We start from the raw sequence: 13,317 nt of genomic DNA, 5'->3' as shown, positions 1-13,317 counted from the left end.
TTGGAGTTAATGTATCTCTTCTGGTTTGGTTGTGGGTATTTTTTTTTTAACGTGGAACAGTGATTGTACAAGCTGAACACATGCTGCTAAATTCAGTTCAGCAGCCAGGCATGGACTGGGGAGCTGGAAGAGAAAACTCCTTTCCATTTTCAGAGGGAAGCTGGTAGGAAACGCTGAATGCCAGCAATGTTTTCTCATTTTGTTGAGACAGAGAGAAATGTCCTGAAACCGAGCCTGTAAGGTTAATATCAGGTTAAGATGAAGTGCCCCAGGACAGGCACATGGCAGGAGTCGGCAGCATCCCTGGAGCGAGGCATGTGGGGATGGAACTGTCTTGTATTCACTCTGACCAGGCAGAACCCAAAATTTCCCGGATGCCTGTTTATCCTGACAGTTTTAGATTTGAAAGACAGAAAAATAAAGGTTGCAAATGTGTTATACTAGAGCTGGGTTACGGATGCAGTGGTTCTGTGTGCCTGGTGTGATGCAGAGGTGAGGGCAAGGAAAACTTTTGGGAGGTTTTCTGTGGTTTTCTACAGGCTCCATGTTAACATAGGATCTGACCAGGGGGGTGCAAATGACTTTTTTTCATGCTGATAGCCAACGGAAAAGTTTTAAACAGGCTGGATATCTAAATGGTATTGAAATACCAACTTTATTTGGCCGTGGCTCCGTGCACTCAGAAGTTTTCTTTTAAATAACATGCTAACTTAGGGTTTTAAAGAAGAAAGTAGTTGTTATAATCTGCAGATATTTCACCCATGCTGTAGAAGGTTCATGAACCAAGGACTGGGTCAAGAAAGCAGGACTCCAAAAATAGCAGGTTTTCATGACCTGCATCAAAATGCTGCCGCTTTCTGGCTGCGGGATGAACTCTGGAGAGGACCCTTCCCATACAATTTCCTGCAGTCACCCGGGCAGAACGGGATGGCTTTAACTCCCGCTGTCGGAGTCGCTGGGGCAGGGACGGAGGGCACAGTGAGAGCTCTGTGAAACCACATCCAGCTCAGCCAAAGGCAGGTTATGCCCCAGTAAATGGTAAAGTTAAATTTGCATGGCTCCAAGTAGTTTAAATTGTGTTTAAGTGCCTGATGGCCGCGGTTCAGTTCAGCTGAACAGCCCGACCTCTGCCGCCGTTGCATTAGCAGCCTCCTGCTGTCCCTGTGGCTCTTCCTGGAAATCTGGGATCTGGGAATGTCGATCAGTTAAAGGCAGCAGTCCGTGATTTTGAAGCCCATGATGTTGCACTTACCTTTTTGTCTGAGACTGAATCTCTTCTGGCCTCATAAGCTACAACATCGAGAAGGGAGGAAAGCGCTGAAGTGCTGCATGGCTGCATTAGCATGGAAGTCTAAGTTTTATCCGTCAACTAGCCTGGCTAGAGGAAAAAATATTCTTGAATTACAGAATACGTCTGGGAAGTGGTTTATGATGTGACTCAAAAGGAAAGTAGTAAATGTGGTAGGTTGGGCTACTTTTTTTATTTTTCCCCCCCCTCCCCTTGGGATTTTTAAGTATCTCAGACGGTATTTGCAGTTGCTGCGTTTGAAGCAAAGTAGAAAAGAGCAGCGGCTGGTGGAAGGGAGGTCTGTACTTTGACCCTCATTTACAAAGACGATGGCAAAATTAAAGACTTCGTTGACAGAGGAATGATTTGCTGTTCACTCCTGGATGCGGGATCGGAGCTGTGAGCCCACCCCAGGCATACAACGAGGCTCAGGGCTTTGTCCCCCTTGGCTTTGCTGCGCTGCGGTTGCCGTCAGTGATGTGGCTGATGTCGGGGAGCCCTGGATGGTGTCAGCGGCATTTTACACTGTGGTTCCTGCATGCTGGAGGAAAGCTCTTTAATCCACCTTAAACATCGCCTGTCCCTTAGACACACCAATGCTTTGTAAAAGTTAGGCTGTAGGTAATAAAACTGCGGTTCAATTATCACAAAGGTAATCGTTCAGAACTTCTTGTTTAGGAAAACTCTCAATATCCTTCGGAGTAGCAATTATACAGGCGCACGCTTTTTTTTTTAATATCTTTTTTTTTTTAATATCTCTTTATTTATTTATATATATGCACACCCACGAGCTATAATTTTTAAAGGGTTCTCTTTTCCTTCCAATAAAAACAGCACGTGGGTTCCTGCGCTACCTTTCCTCCCCAAGTTCATTCTGGTTTTCTGCGCAGGGTGGGGCGGGCGAACAACCTGCAGCAGCCCCAAACAGGCTGGCCGGCTGCCATGCAGCTGGGTAATCCCTGCAGATACTTTCTTCCCAAGCTTTTAAGGCAGTTGAAGACAAATCTGCTGGGTTAAGATAGCAAAGTATTCCATTTAAGAGCATAATTAAGAATAGTTTGCATGAAATGCGTAGCGCGTAGGCCATAAACCCAACAATTAGAGCGCTCTTAAAGTTTTAAGAAGCCAATAAAATCAGAGGAACTAAGGCTACTGGGGCGGGGGGGGGGGGGGGTTAGCTGTTTCATTTTTGACTATATGAAAGGCTTGTGCTATGTAATCTCAGCAGCAGTTGGTATCTCATTAATGGTAATGGACCAAATATTTTCACGTACCTCATTAACCATTTCTCCTGAAATAGATTGCACAGTTGCCGTGATAAAATTGCAGGCGGAGGGTTCAGACGTGGTTGTTTCGCTGCTTTGGTGCACCAAGGTTTCAGCAGTGACATGCACGTGGGATTTGCAGCCCACCCCTTTGCTCCCGAGGATTTTTAATCCTTGCAACCAACAGGAGCCTTGGTGCAGTCGTGTAAAATTAAATAGCAAAGAAAATAAGCAGCTTTTACACTAAGGAAGCAAGGTCCTTATATCGACCTGAAATGTTTGAGTCTCTCCCGAGTATTTATCAGTGTGAGGGAAAGAAGCACTGCCTGTTCTAGGCTTCTGGGTGGGAATGGCAGGCGAGATTTTGACTTAGAAAGCTGAAGGAAGCAGTGGGTAGCCTTGAAAATGCCACGTGCAGTTCCGCATCCTAGTCCAGTGACTAAACCAGGATGTCAAGCCCTAGGAAGCTATAAGCGCCTCCTTTCCTTATTTTGTTGCTTTCATTTTCCCCAAATCCCTTGGCATAGGTGGCATGTTGGGAAGCAGCCGGAGCCCCACGGGAGAGAGGATGGGGCTCTCCGGGCAGCGCGGCGTCACGGGTGACTTTTGGTCGAGCAGGACAGCGTGCCAAGGGATTACGTTAACAGCAGCAGAGCTCTGCTTACCTTGCCAAGGGCGAACCCTTCTGCTGGATGAGGCCCTTTTCTAATCAGGGAGCAGAGAGGTCATCTCGCCATGGTAGGGTGATGGAAACCAGATTTTCTGGCTTGATATATTTAAGGAGGTAGCTCTTCAAGATGGGAGAGATGCAGTTTATGCGGTGGTCTCTTGGTACATAGGTGAAATCGGTGGCCTTGGTGGCAGAGGTTATAAGAGCCACAGGTCCCGGTATCGGTGTGGAAGTGATGATCTAAACTGTATGGCTCTGTGCCCCAGCAGGTTGTGGTTGTAATGGGCAGGGATAGCAGTCAGGGGACCGAAACTGGACGCGTAGGCATCCACTGGTATTGAAATGTAATTATGAGCCTAGAGAAATCCCTGAGAGGTGGTGGAAACACAAAATAATTGATAGAAATCAGAACATACTGAGTAGTCGCTGCTGGTTTAATTTTCCTTTAAGTGGACGATTCCTGCAGCAGAGCAACCGAGGACGGCCTTACTTTTGGGACAGCTGAAGGCTCTGGCTGCTGCCGTGAGAGTGAGGGGTAAATCCTGCAGGAAGCTGTCTTGCCAGTGGCAGTTTTCAGGTGTGGAAGGAGAAGCAGGAGTTTGCATGGATGACTTTTGCAGGAGCATGGAGGGGAAGGTCGTATTGAGCAGCTCCGACATCAGAAGAGAGCTAAAAATAAGTCCAGAATAGAATATGTCCAGTATAAAATGTATAGTTGGCTTTCTTTTTCCTTTCTCTGTTAATTGCTAATCCTTATAGACCATATGGGAAAGGTACTGAGAAGAAAACAAAAATTGTCTTGGATGGAAGCAGCTCGATTTTTGCACAGCAGGAAATTGGCTGAAGTATTTTGCTTAATTCTGAGTATCAGGAAGCCAAGAGATTACAGTTGCCACTGGCAAAATCCAGGAATGGGTTTTCATTACCAAGTAAAAAGGTAACTGGATCTGTTTATAGACACGCTTGTCCTGTTTCCTGTACCAGGATGCTGCTTTAAGGCCTCCAGAGCAAAAATATTCTTTAAAATGTCATTTCTCAGTTCTGTGAGTGCTTTGCGTGTGTCGGCTGTCATGCGGGCCACTTATCTTGAGTATGCGGAAAAGCTTTTTATCAGCCGGTGCAAAGTCCTCAGAGCAATAGGGGATGAACCTTAAGCATCTGTGGACTGCCTTCATCCTGTAGGTCCGGTGAGAAAGTTGCTGGATCCATAAAATAAAGCTGGCAAAGGGAAGATCGCAGCACACGTTTTGCAAGGTCCGCATAGGTGCGGAAGGTATTAGCTGGTCCCAGGTGCCTCTGCCCAGACGATGCTTGCTGCCTCCCTTGGTCTGTCCCCGAAGCTGCCCTCAAGCGGGATCTGTGGGGCTGCTTGCTTAAAATCTGGTTGTCTTAGAGAACAGGGAACTCAAGGCTTCAAGTATTAGCACTTGGATTACAAAAGCAATGCAAAAACAGTGTCTTGAAAATAAGAGGCAGTTTTGTCTGGTGTAGGATGGAGAAAGCTCCCACTGCACGTAACTTCGGATAGGAAGGGCCCATTCTCTTGTCGTGTTGTGCAGATGCTGGGAAAGTGTCTGGATACAGAGTTTTCCTCAAGGAAAAGGGTGATACCTGTGTTTTGAGAGGCCACCTCTTAGAGCCCTCCTATGGGTTGAGCTTCCTCCACCTGGGGCACTCAGCTGGGGTGGCCTGGAGATGGCCAATTCCTGGGCAGTTTTCTTCGCACGTCCTTTCTTGTAGCCCCTGCTGCTGCTCCCGGTTTCACCCAGGCTGGGTGTCCCGGCAGCGCCGTGGCTGCGTGTGGCCGATGTCTAACCATGCAGGTCACCTCCCTGCGAGGGCGTCCTCAGCCATCGCCGGGTTAGGCGATGTCTAACACACGATGCGTTGCACCGAGCTGGGGGTCGGTGGCAGCGTGAGGACAAAATGTGGGTATTACCCAGCAGCTCCAGGGTAGGACAACCCGCTTTAGCTTGGCGTCTGTTGCATGTCCCATGCAAGGTGCCTGGCTTTTGCTTACGTGCTGCAGTGGCCTTTCTGCTCCCAAATGACCCCTTCCCTGGTGATGTCCCAGGAGATGCTGGAGCAACTGCTCTGTGGAAAGGGTACAGGAGAGCTCTGGGGGAGTGGAGCTTCCTGCTGGGGGGGATGGACACCTAGATCACCCCCGCATCTCAGGTGCTTCCAGGAGAGCTTCTGGCAAGGTTATGATGTGCTGGTTCTGCCTTTGAAAGCTTGCAATGCTGGTGGAGCTGTTGTAGGGACGTGGTGTGGTCCTGGTGAACTGAGCTGAGATGGTTCCCATCTCCTTTCATCAGAGGTACCAAATGGAGCCACGCTTGTGGTTTTATTTCCCGTAAGACTGTCGCAGTTGCAGAGGAATTTGAGCACCATCTTCCAAAGCCCACTTCACTAATTTGATCACAGAAACCTTAAAACACTGGTTTTGTGGGTTATTTGAGCTCCGCATGTTCTTCCAACACTTTGGAGACCCAGTGCCCCAATGCATCCCTATGGGTGGTGGCCTTGGGGTGCTGCCTGGCTCACCCCTGCTCTCTTGGTCCCTGTCCCCAGCTGCATGAGGGAAAGAGTGTCCAGACCCATGGGTTGTTTGATCTGTATGTTGACACTTGGAAACCCAGTGGGTTTCTCTCCTGTGTTGGCTGGAGTGGGCAAGGCCATCCATCACAGAGGTGGACTTCCATTGCGGGCAGAAACTGTGTTGGGGCCAGACCCGTGCAGTGTAGATGCCACCTTCAAGAAAAACGCTCCGCTGAGACCGCGTGATGCTCACAAAAGGTTCTGTTTTTATTTTGTTGCCATTGCAGTGACAGCTATATTGTGCGAGTCAAAGCTGTGGTTATGACCCGAGATGACTCCAGTGGGGGATGGTTGCCGCAAGAAGGAGGTGGTCTCAGTAGAGTTGGCGTCTGCAAGGTCACGTACCCGGAGGGCAATGGAAGAAGTGGATTTCTAATCCATGGTGAAAGGCAGAAAGACAAACTGGTAATAGACCCTAATTCAACTTTTGTCTGTTCTTATAATGAGAATTATCCCAAATCTATTGCTATTGTATTCTTGTGCAAATTTGGTGGTTTTTTTTTTTAAAAAAAAAAAACCACCATAAAAACCAGGCATGTGCAAATAGTACCAGACTGGACAAAGCAAACCTATCTTCATCTAAAATTGCCATCTTTTGCTGTCTAGGTTGGCATGCCGCCACCTGGAAGGAGCAGGTAAATTTTTGACATCCATGTGCAAAGACCCACTTTGATGATTGAAAAAGGGACTGCATTTTTTTTTTTAAGACCTAGCAGGGGTGAGAAGTGAATTGAAGTGTAAAGAACCCATGAAGCCAGTCACATTGCACTGAGTAATGCAGTGCAAGCCTTTAAAACGGGCATGAATTATTTATGCTGCGTGCCGTTCAAGGTTTGAACAAGCAGAGTGAGAATATGAAGACAAGTTGTCTCTTATGAATTGGCGCACTATGTTTCTCCTGGTAGCTGTTTATCTAAAAAGGAGCTCTCTTCTTTCCCCACACAAATCAAATTAATAAAGCCTTTTCCCTATTTCCAGGGTCCGTTTCAAATGTTTATCTCGTTTCTTATATACTTTATTCTTCAGAAATTTTCTCCTGTGAAGAGGTGGGCTAGCTTAAAAATAATGCTTCCTGCACAGGCTCTGCAAACTCAGTGTTTGGGGAAAAAAAATATGCATTATTTGAGTCAGAAATTATCTTGCTTTCCAAAAGACTGGTGTGTTAAAGATGTTTCGAGTATAGTTTGTCTTTTGCAACACTATTTTGCTTAGGATTTTTTTTCTGGACACTACTTGGGAGCCATGCTTATGGTCTGGGGGGACGGAGTAAGACTAACAAAGCCGTTCCTGCTCTCCCCGAGCATCACCCTGGAGGTGGGTTTTGGCACAGCAGAGCTTAAGAGGAGTGTCTGGCTGGGGGTGAGGGAGGAAAAAAAGGGCGAGGGGAGTGTTACAGCACCCCTGAATCTGCTGCTGGCAGATAAAATTTCTGTTGAGCAAAACTGTTGAGGGGGAAGACATTCTCCCTCCACCTGAGCCCCCTCCCCCAGCTGTAACCTGTGCCACACTGCGCCTGGGTCTGGAATAGGCTCCTGGGGTAGGGAGCAAGCACCTAGGCAGAGCACAAGCCGAAGCTGGATGTGCAGTGGTTATGAGAACAATTACAGCGTCTGGTGTTCATTAGTCATCGTTCGGTAGGGTAGGCAGTTCCCCCCACGCGAGGCATGACTTGGCTTGCTTTCGGGTCCAGGCTGAGATGGTGCTGGCTGTGTCCTTGGGTGGGAAAAGTGACTTTGCTCTTCTTTTGGGGCTCACACCCTCCCAGGTGGTGCTGGAGTGCTTTGTGAAGAAGGACCTGGTGTACACAAAGGCAAACCCTACCTTCCACCACTGGAAAGTCGACAACAGGAAGTTCGGGCTCACTTTTCAAAGCCCCGCTGACGCGCGAGCCTTCGACAGAGGAGTGCGGAAAGCCATCGAGGACCTCATTGAAGGTACCACAGCGTGCGGCAGCGGCTGCTTTGACCCCTGGAGGAGTGGGGACGGGGGTCTGAGTCACAGCGCGGGGAAGAAAGACGGGTTTAACGTCAGTTCTTGGGCTTGGACATCTCTTTTGCTCATGTGCAGGTGTAGCTGGGCGCTTACGCCTGCGCTGAGCAAGCCCCAGCTTTTAAGAACTTGAGTTTTCTCATCCCTTAAGGAGGGAAGGGATTTCAGTCCAGGTGTTTTCCAGTCCTATCTGGCTTGGTCTGTCCAGGTTTCCCCCCCCCTTAATTATCATCAAGTCTGTTATTACTGCCTTTATTTGATAGGCTTGGGTTTCATGCCAGCGATAGCAACTCAGACAGCCCCGGCTCCTCTTTATATGCAGCCGCATCTCATCTTACCGAGTCTTTGTTAAATCATAGTATGAATTCCCTGCCTGGAGTTGAATAAAACTTTGTTTTGTATTTGGGGTTTTTTTTCAGTAATTAGTTTTGTCTGCATCGTCTTAGTTGAATGGTAGTTCTTGAAGACTTTGTTGTGTTTTGGGGTTTTTTTTTTTAGTTCTGTAAAAAATGCATTTGAATTGCCTGTGCTTTGAAGTTGTCATAAATTTCTCCTTTTCACATTTCACTGCAATCAAGCAATCATAATACAGCTATAATTCAATAGTACTTTTATTTTAATGAAATTTGATTCTTCATAGGGGTTTTGCTCGATTTTTTTTTTTCTTTTTTTTCTTTTTTATTTTTAACCATGCCACTTTATTTAGAGACCTAGTGATCCAAAGCCTTTCTCGTTCCACCTGGTGTGACCGGGATATTTTTATATACAGATGGTATTATTTTTTGAGGATTCTAGCTCAAATGCGTACACAGATGTGGATACTTTTTGAGGACATCAGCTCCATAAGACAGCTTAACATTCTGGATGCCCTGTCCTTGCTTTAACATGGAAATGGTAGATACTGGGAGAGAATTAATCCCTCAGGGCTCTTCCCTGGTAAATATCTCACTAGTTAGAGGGAAGGATCCTCTCAACCAGTTACTCATTTGCTTTTTCCTGTGCCATTAACGTGAAGGAGTCACAGCTAGGCCTCGTGCTCTCTTCTCACTAGCTAAAATGGAAGCATTTTGAGTCATAAACGTGGTGTTTTATGTAAGTGGCATGGGATTGTGCAAAGTTCCAAAAAGATGATAACTCAGCTGTATCGAGTCTTATTTTGGAGATGCCTGGTACGCAGCAACTCCTGTTCTGCTCTTTCTGACCCATTTTTACAGTAGAGGTATTTAAAATCAAGTCCTGCTGGATCTCAGATACTTCAAAATCAGCAAATCTATATTTATCCCATTAAGAGCACAGACTGCTCCTTATGAATGTGTTCCTCCTTAACATCCAAGTAAGGCTTTCTGAATGAAAACCAGCACCGGCTGGGGAGCACACAGCATCGGCCGTGGCTTTCATTTATCGTTCTTTTGTTGTTCACGTGGCTGAGCAGGTTGAGCAGGTAATACTCAGCACGACAAACTACACACGTTCAAAACTTCGTGAAACTGCCGCTTTATTATTAATGTCTAACCACTGGTTTGTTCCCTGTAGCATCAGAAGTGTAGAAGCTTTGTGCGCAACTACAGGAATCCTATGCAGCTCTCTAGAGCGTCTGGATTTTTTACTTTTAAGGTTAATGTAGCAAATGGCACGAACGTTTGCACGTTACTTAGTGTTTTAAGTGGGCTTTCACACTTAGCTCTGCACATCTTCATGATGATGCAACTGAGAGCAGCCAGGACTGGTGCAGATAGCGTTATATAAAGCATGTTATTTAAAAAAATTTCCAGGATGGAGGTGGTACAAACAATTCAGTTGTTTTAGTTAGGGATGTGATGTGGCTGTAATTCAGGGTAACAACAGGCAGCTCCGGAGGGGGACACCCGCAGGGTGGGGAAAGAGGTTGGAAGAAGGTTTGTTTAATATGATTTCCGACTTTTTTTAACAGTTGCCATGCAATTAATGAGACATGAGAACTGTACCCCAGTATGTGCATTTAAAAAAATGGGTTTACACATTTCAGCTCCTTCCAAATACTTTGCTTGCATGAGGCGAGGTGGTTCTCTGAGAAATAGGTGGTAACAGGGAAGACATTCACAATATGTAACAACTTGCAGAATTAGAAGAAGAAAAAAACCCAGATCTAACTCTTCATTGTCAAAGTGAGGTTTATTTTTTATTTTTAAGCCATTTTTTCCACCAGGTTTAGGTAATATATGACGAATAACTCCTATATGGTCTCTCGACAGCTGAGGATCTAGCCTCAAGCGCTGATTAGTACGTAGCTTTACCATTCTTCAGAAACGAAAGTCTTCTGTGATTGGAAATGTTAACTGCTATTTTTAACATAGTTAATTAGCATTGGCAGCCATGCAGTTGCACGTCAAGAAACACTTTCAGATTTTACCTTTCCAACCCAGCTTACATGTAGATGAGGTTTTCTTCCGTAATTTAAGCCACTGTTGTACACATCTACAACAGAAAAACTTGGGAGAATCCAAATGATTATGGGCTTAATTAAAAAAAAAAAAAAAAAAAAAAAAAGAATTACATAGAAATGTGAATTTAAAATGCTGTGGGTTTGTGTTTTGTTTGTTTTCTAGGATCTACGACTTCCTCGTCAACGCTTCACAACGAGGCTGAGGTGGGCGACGATGATGTCTTCACTGTAAGTACATGTCACCTGAGGTCATTCTCCTTTATGCTCTGGTTTACATGGTCAGGTTGGAAAGGGGGTTTCTTTTTATGCCTCAGGGTCGGCTTCCAGCAGTCATCCCAGTGTTTGGCCACTGGGTGTGTTTAGTTTGATGGAAGTATGTCCTCTACGGAACGTAAAGCGTTGGGTTTCTGTTGGCCTCCCATCGCCACGTGAAAAGCGTGGCAGAGCAGATGTTGTCAGGGCTAGAAGTGAGGAAATAATCACTCTCAAATTTCCTATGGCTTAATCTGAGTGGTGCACACAGCCTAATACCTCTCTCTCTGTCCTTGAGAAGCATCCCACAAACTCAAGTAGATGGCTGCTGCTCGGGTACTTACTCAAGGAAATAAGATTTTGAATTGCAGTTGTTAACAAAAGCCAAATTTAAAGGTGTTTCACCTGTGCATGAACATAGAAAGTTCAAACAAGTGTCTTTCAGCTGGGGGAAGGCACAGTAGCATGCTGTCTGCCTACCCAGTGGTGACTTGGAGTAAATAATAAATAAAAAATAGGAGTTGCTTGTATTTAATCTGTGGTAATGTCTAAAATGTATTTTGGAGCTTTCCTGAAACAGAGGCAGCTACTGTCCCCACTATGCTTGGACACTTTAAAGGCGTGGAGGAATAAAGAAATGTGAAATAAAATGGCAGTCCAACCATGGGTATTCCATGGGCTGAAAACAAGGTGCTCACAGCGAATATTTTGTCTTCCTAAATTTATTGCAACCCCCCCACACACATGCGTGCGTGCGTTAGTTGTGTTACAGACTCCCTCCTTGTCCTGTGGCACTGGTGGGGACCGGCTGGCAGGAGGGTGGAAGGTGGGATGTCCTCAGCGCAGCAGCAGCAAACTCAAAGTCGTCTTTGGGATGCTTTCCTGCATCTTCAGGGCAAACAAGGAAAAACCGAGGACAGGCATCAAGCTGTTTGATGCACCAGGAAGCAGCCGAAGCTGAAAGGTGTTTTTTTGAGGGTGATGGTGTGGGACCAGGGCAGGTTCCCTGCTGCGTTGTGACCGGATCCTCCCAACGGCTGGCATGTCGACTGCATCTGTCCTTTTGTCATGGTTCTGGGAGACAAACAACAGCAGGCAGGGTTAAAAGGTGACTTCCTGCGCTCCGCAGCAAAACTGTCATTAGCAGCTGCTTCCCAACTACCTGCCAGAAGTGATTTATAGGCGCTGGGATGGGATGGACTGGGGGGAGGCACCGCTGGAGCTGGAGCAGTTTACGGATTTGTGCTGTTTTCTTCACTGGGTAGGCTGTGCTCTGCTGGGGTGGATGGGTGTGCTGGACGTGCGTGCGGCTCTTCTGCGCTCGTCGGAAAGGGGATGACAGTCGAAATGTGCCTTGGGCAGATGTGTGCCAGCTCTGGCCGGGTTAGACATGGAATTACTCAGTGTAAAAGCAGAGCAAAGTAGCCTGTGGAAATAGGAAAGGATATTTTTACTAAAATCCAGCCAGCTGACGTTTAGGCACCTGGGAGTGCTCTTGGATTTCTCCACAAGCTCATTCTTGTGGTTGAGTGTTGATTTTTAAACTCGTAGGGTGTTTTTTACCGGGAGGAAGAAATTGTTGCCTTTAAGTAGGTGTTGCTTTACATTGGGAAAGTTGGATCAGCGGTGCTCCAGCTGCATTGAAATCACTCAGACTCCTGCATTCAAAGTGAGGAGCCAAAACTGTGAGAGATTTCCCCCCTACTTGACCCCAGGGAGGTGACAGATAACCCCCCATGGTGCAGATATTTATGGGGTAGGATGCTTGGCGGAGAAGGAGGAACAAGCTGCTCAATAGCATTAACAAGGAGGGAGACCTCAGCAGCAGTTGCCATCTTGTTGGGTTCCACAGGGATGTTCTCACCTCGAGCTGTGCCCTGCCTGGCAGCTCTCTCCACATGTTTCGTGGTCTCTGGAGCATGAGAGGGACCTCACCGATGGTGGTAGCTCACGTGGTGGCTGGTGAGGTTGTCACATCAGGGCAGGCGTGTTGTCATACTCCAAAAATAAGGCTTTAGGAGCATCTTTTTCCCCAATATTTCTTGCTCTCCCGGGATGAAGTCTCTCCTTTTCCTGCGGTCCTTAAGCTCTCAGCTTCCCATTTATCCTGGTAGGTGACAGTGGAATATGGAGTCTGCATAAGCCAGAAATAACATACTGAAGTGTGGAGGGGTTTGAGTCTGGAAGAAATCGATAGGGCTGTGATGTGTTTTATTTTTACCCTTCTGTTTCATTCTTTCTTTGCGCTTCTTTTTGACTTGGATATCATAGTTCATTTGGTCATTCTTGCACACAAATCTTCTTTATAGCTTTCCTGTAAACTCATTCCCCCAGCCACAGCAGTGGATTTTTTGGGGTTTGGGTTTTTTTTGCTCTGTTTTAAAGAGAAAGTACATTTGTTCTTTTTTATTTCCTAAGGTAGTTATTAAAATCTTCACAGTCCTCCCCCTCTCCCACACATGCATGAATAAACTTAACTGCGTGCGGCAGAATTTTCAAAAGCATCTGCATGATTGAGTCATTTAATCAGTCATTTACCCGTCTCTGAAAATCCCAGCCATTGCTGCTACGCTGCTGCCTCAAATATTTGGCCCGAGGTCCTGCCTCTCCTTCAAGATGTTTCAATCTGTTTAACCACAGTGGTCCAAAACTTGACATTTCTTACACTCCTCTGCAGGCGGCCAGCCCAGCTTTGTCCTGCACGGCAGCACTGATGTCTGCACCGGTGTAATGGTACCAGCTTTAAAACAGCCACCTTCCTTACATATATATATATAAGCACTGCCCCTGATTCGGCTGCTGGATGGTGATTGACACAGGGCTTTTATTT

At 46.4% G+C, this 13,317-nt stretch overlaps 1 protein-coding gene across 3 annotated transcripts in view; it reads left to right on the top strand.

The window, feature by feature from the left end:
• The window catches only part of SPRED2 (sprouty related EVH1 domain containing 2), a 65,646-nt gene that overhangs the window by 31,533 nt on the left and 20,796 nt on the right, over positions 1-13,317 (top strand). For 2 of the 3 annotated variants that reach the window (XM_037391874.1, XM_037391875.1), the window contains exons 2-4: positions 6,052-6,229; positions 7,590-7,758; positions 10,399-10,463. In XM_037391874.1, the coding sequence (XP_037247771.1) occupies positions 6,052-6,229; positions 7,590-7,758; positions 10,399-10,463 (412 nt within the window). The remainder of the gene's footprint in view (positions 1-6,051; positions 6,230-7,589; positions 7,759-10,398; positions 10,464-13,317) is intronic. The other variant, XM_037391876.1, reaches the window with a different exon arrangement.

This window comes from Falco rusticolus, chromosome 6 (genome assembly GCF_015220075.1).
Source record: "Falco rusticolus isolate bFalRus1 chromosome 6, bFalRus1.pri, whole genome shotgun sequence".
Taxonomy (NCBI): Eukaryota; Metazoa; Chordata; class Aves; order Falconiformes; family Falconidae; genus Falco; species Falco rusticolus.
The sequence above is the reverse complement of the archived record's forward strand: the minus strand, read 5'-3'. Positions and strand labels throughout refer to the sequence as shown.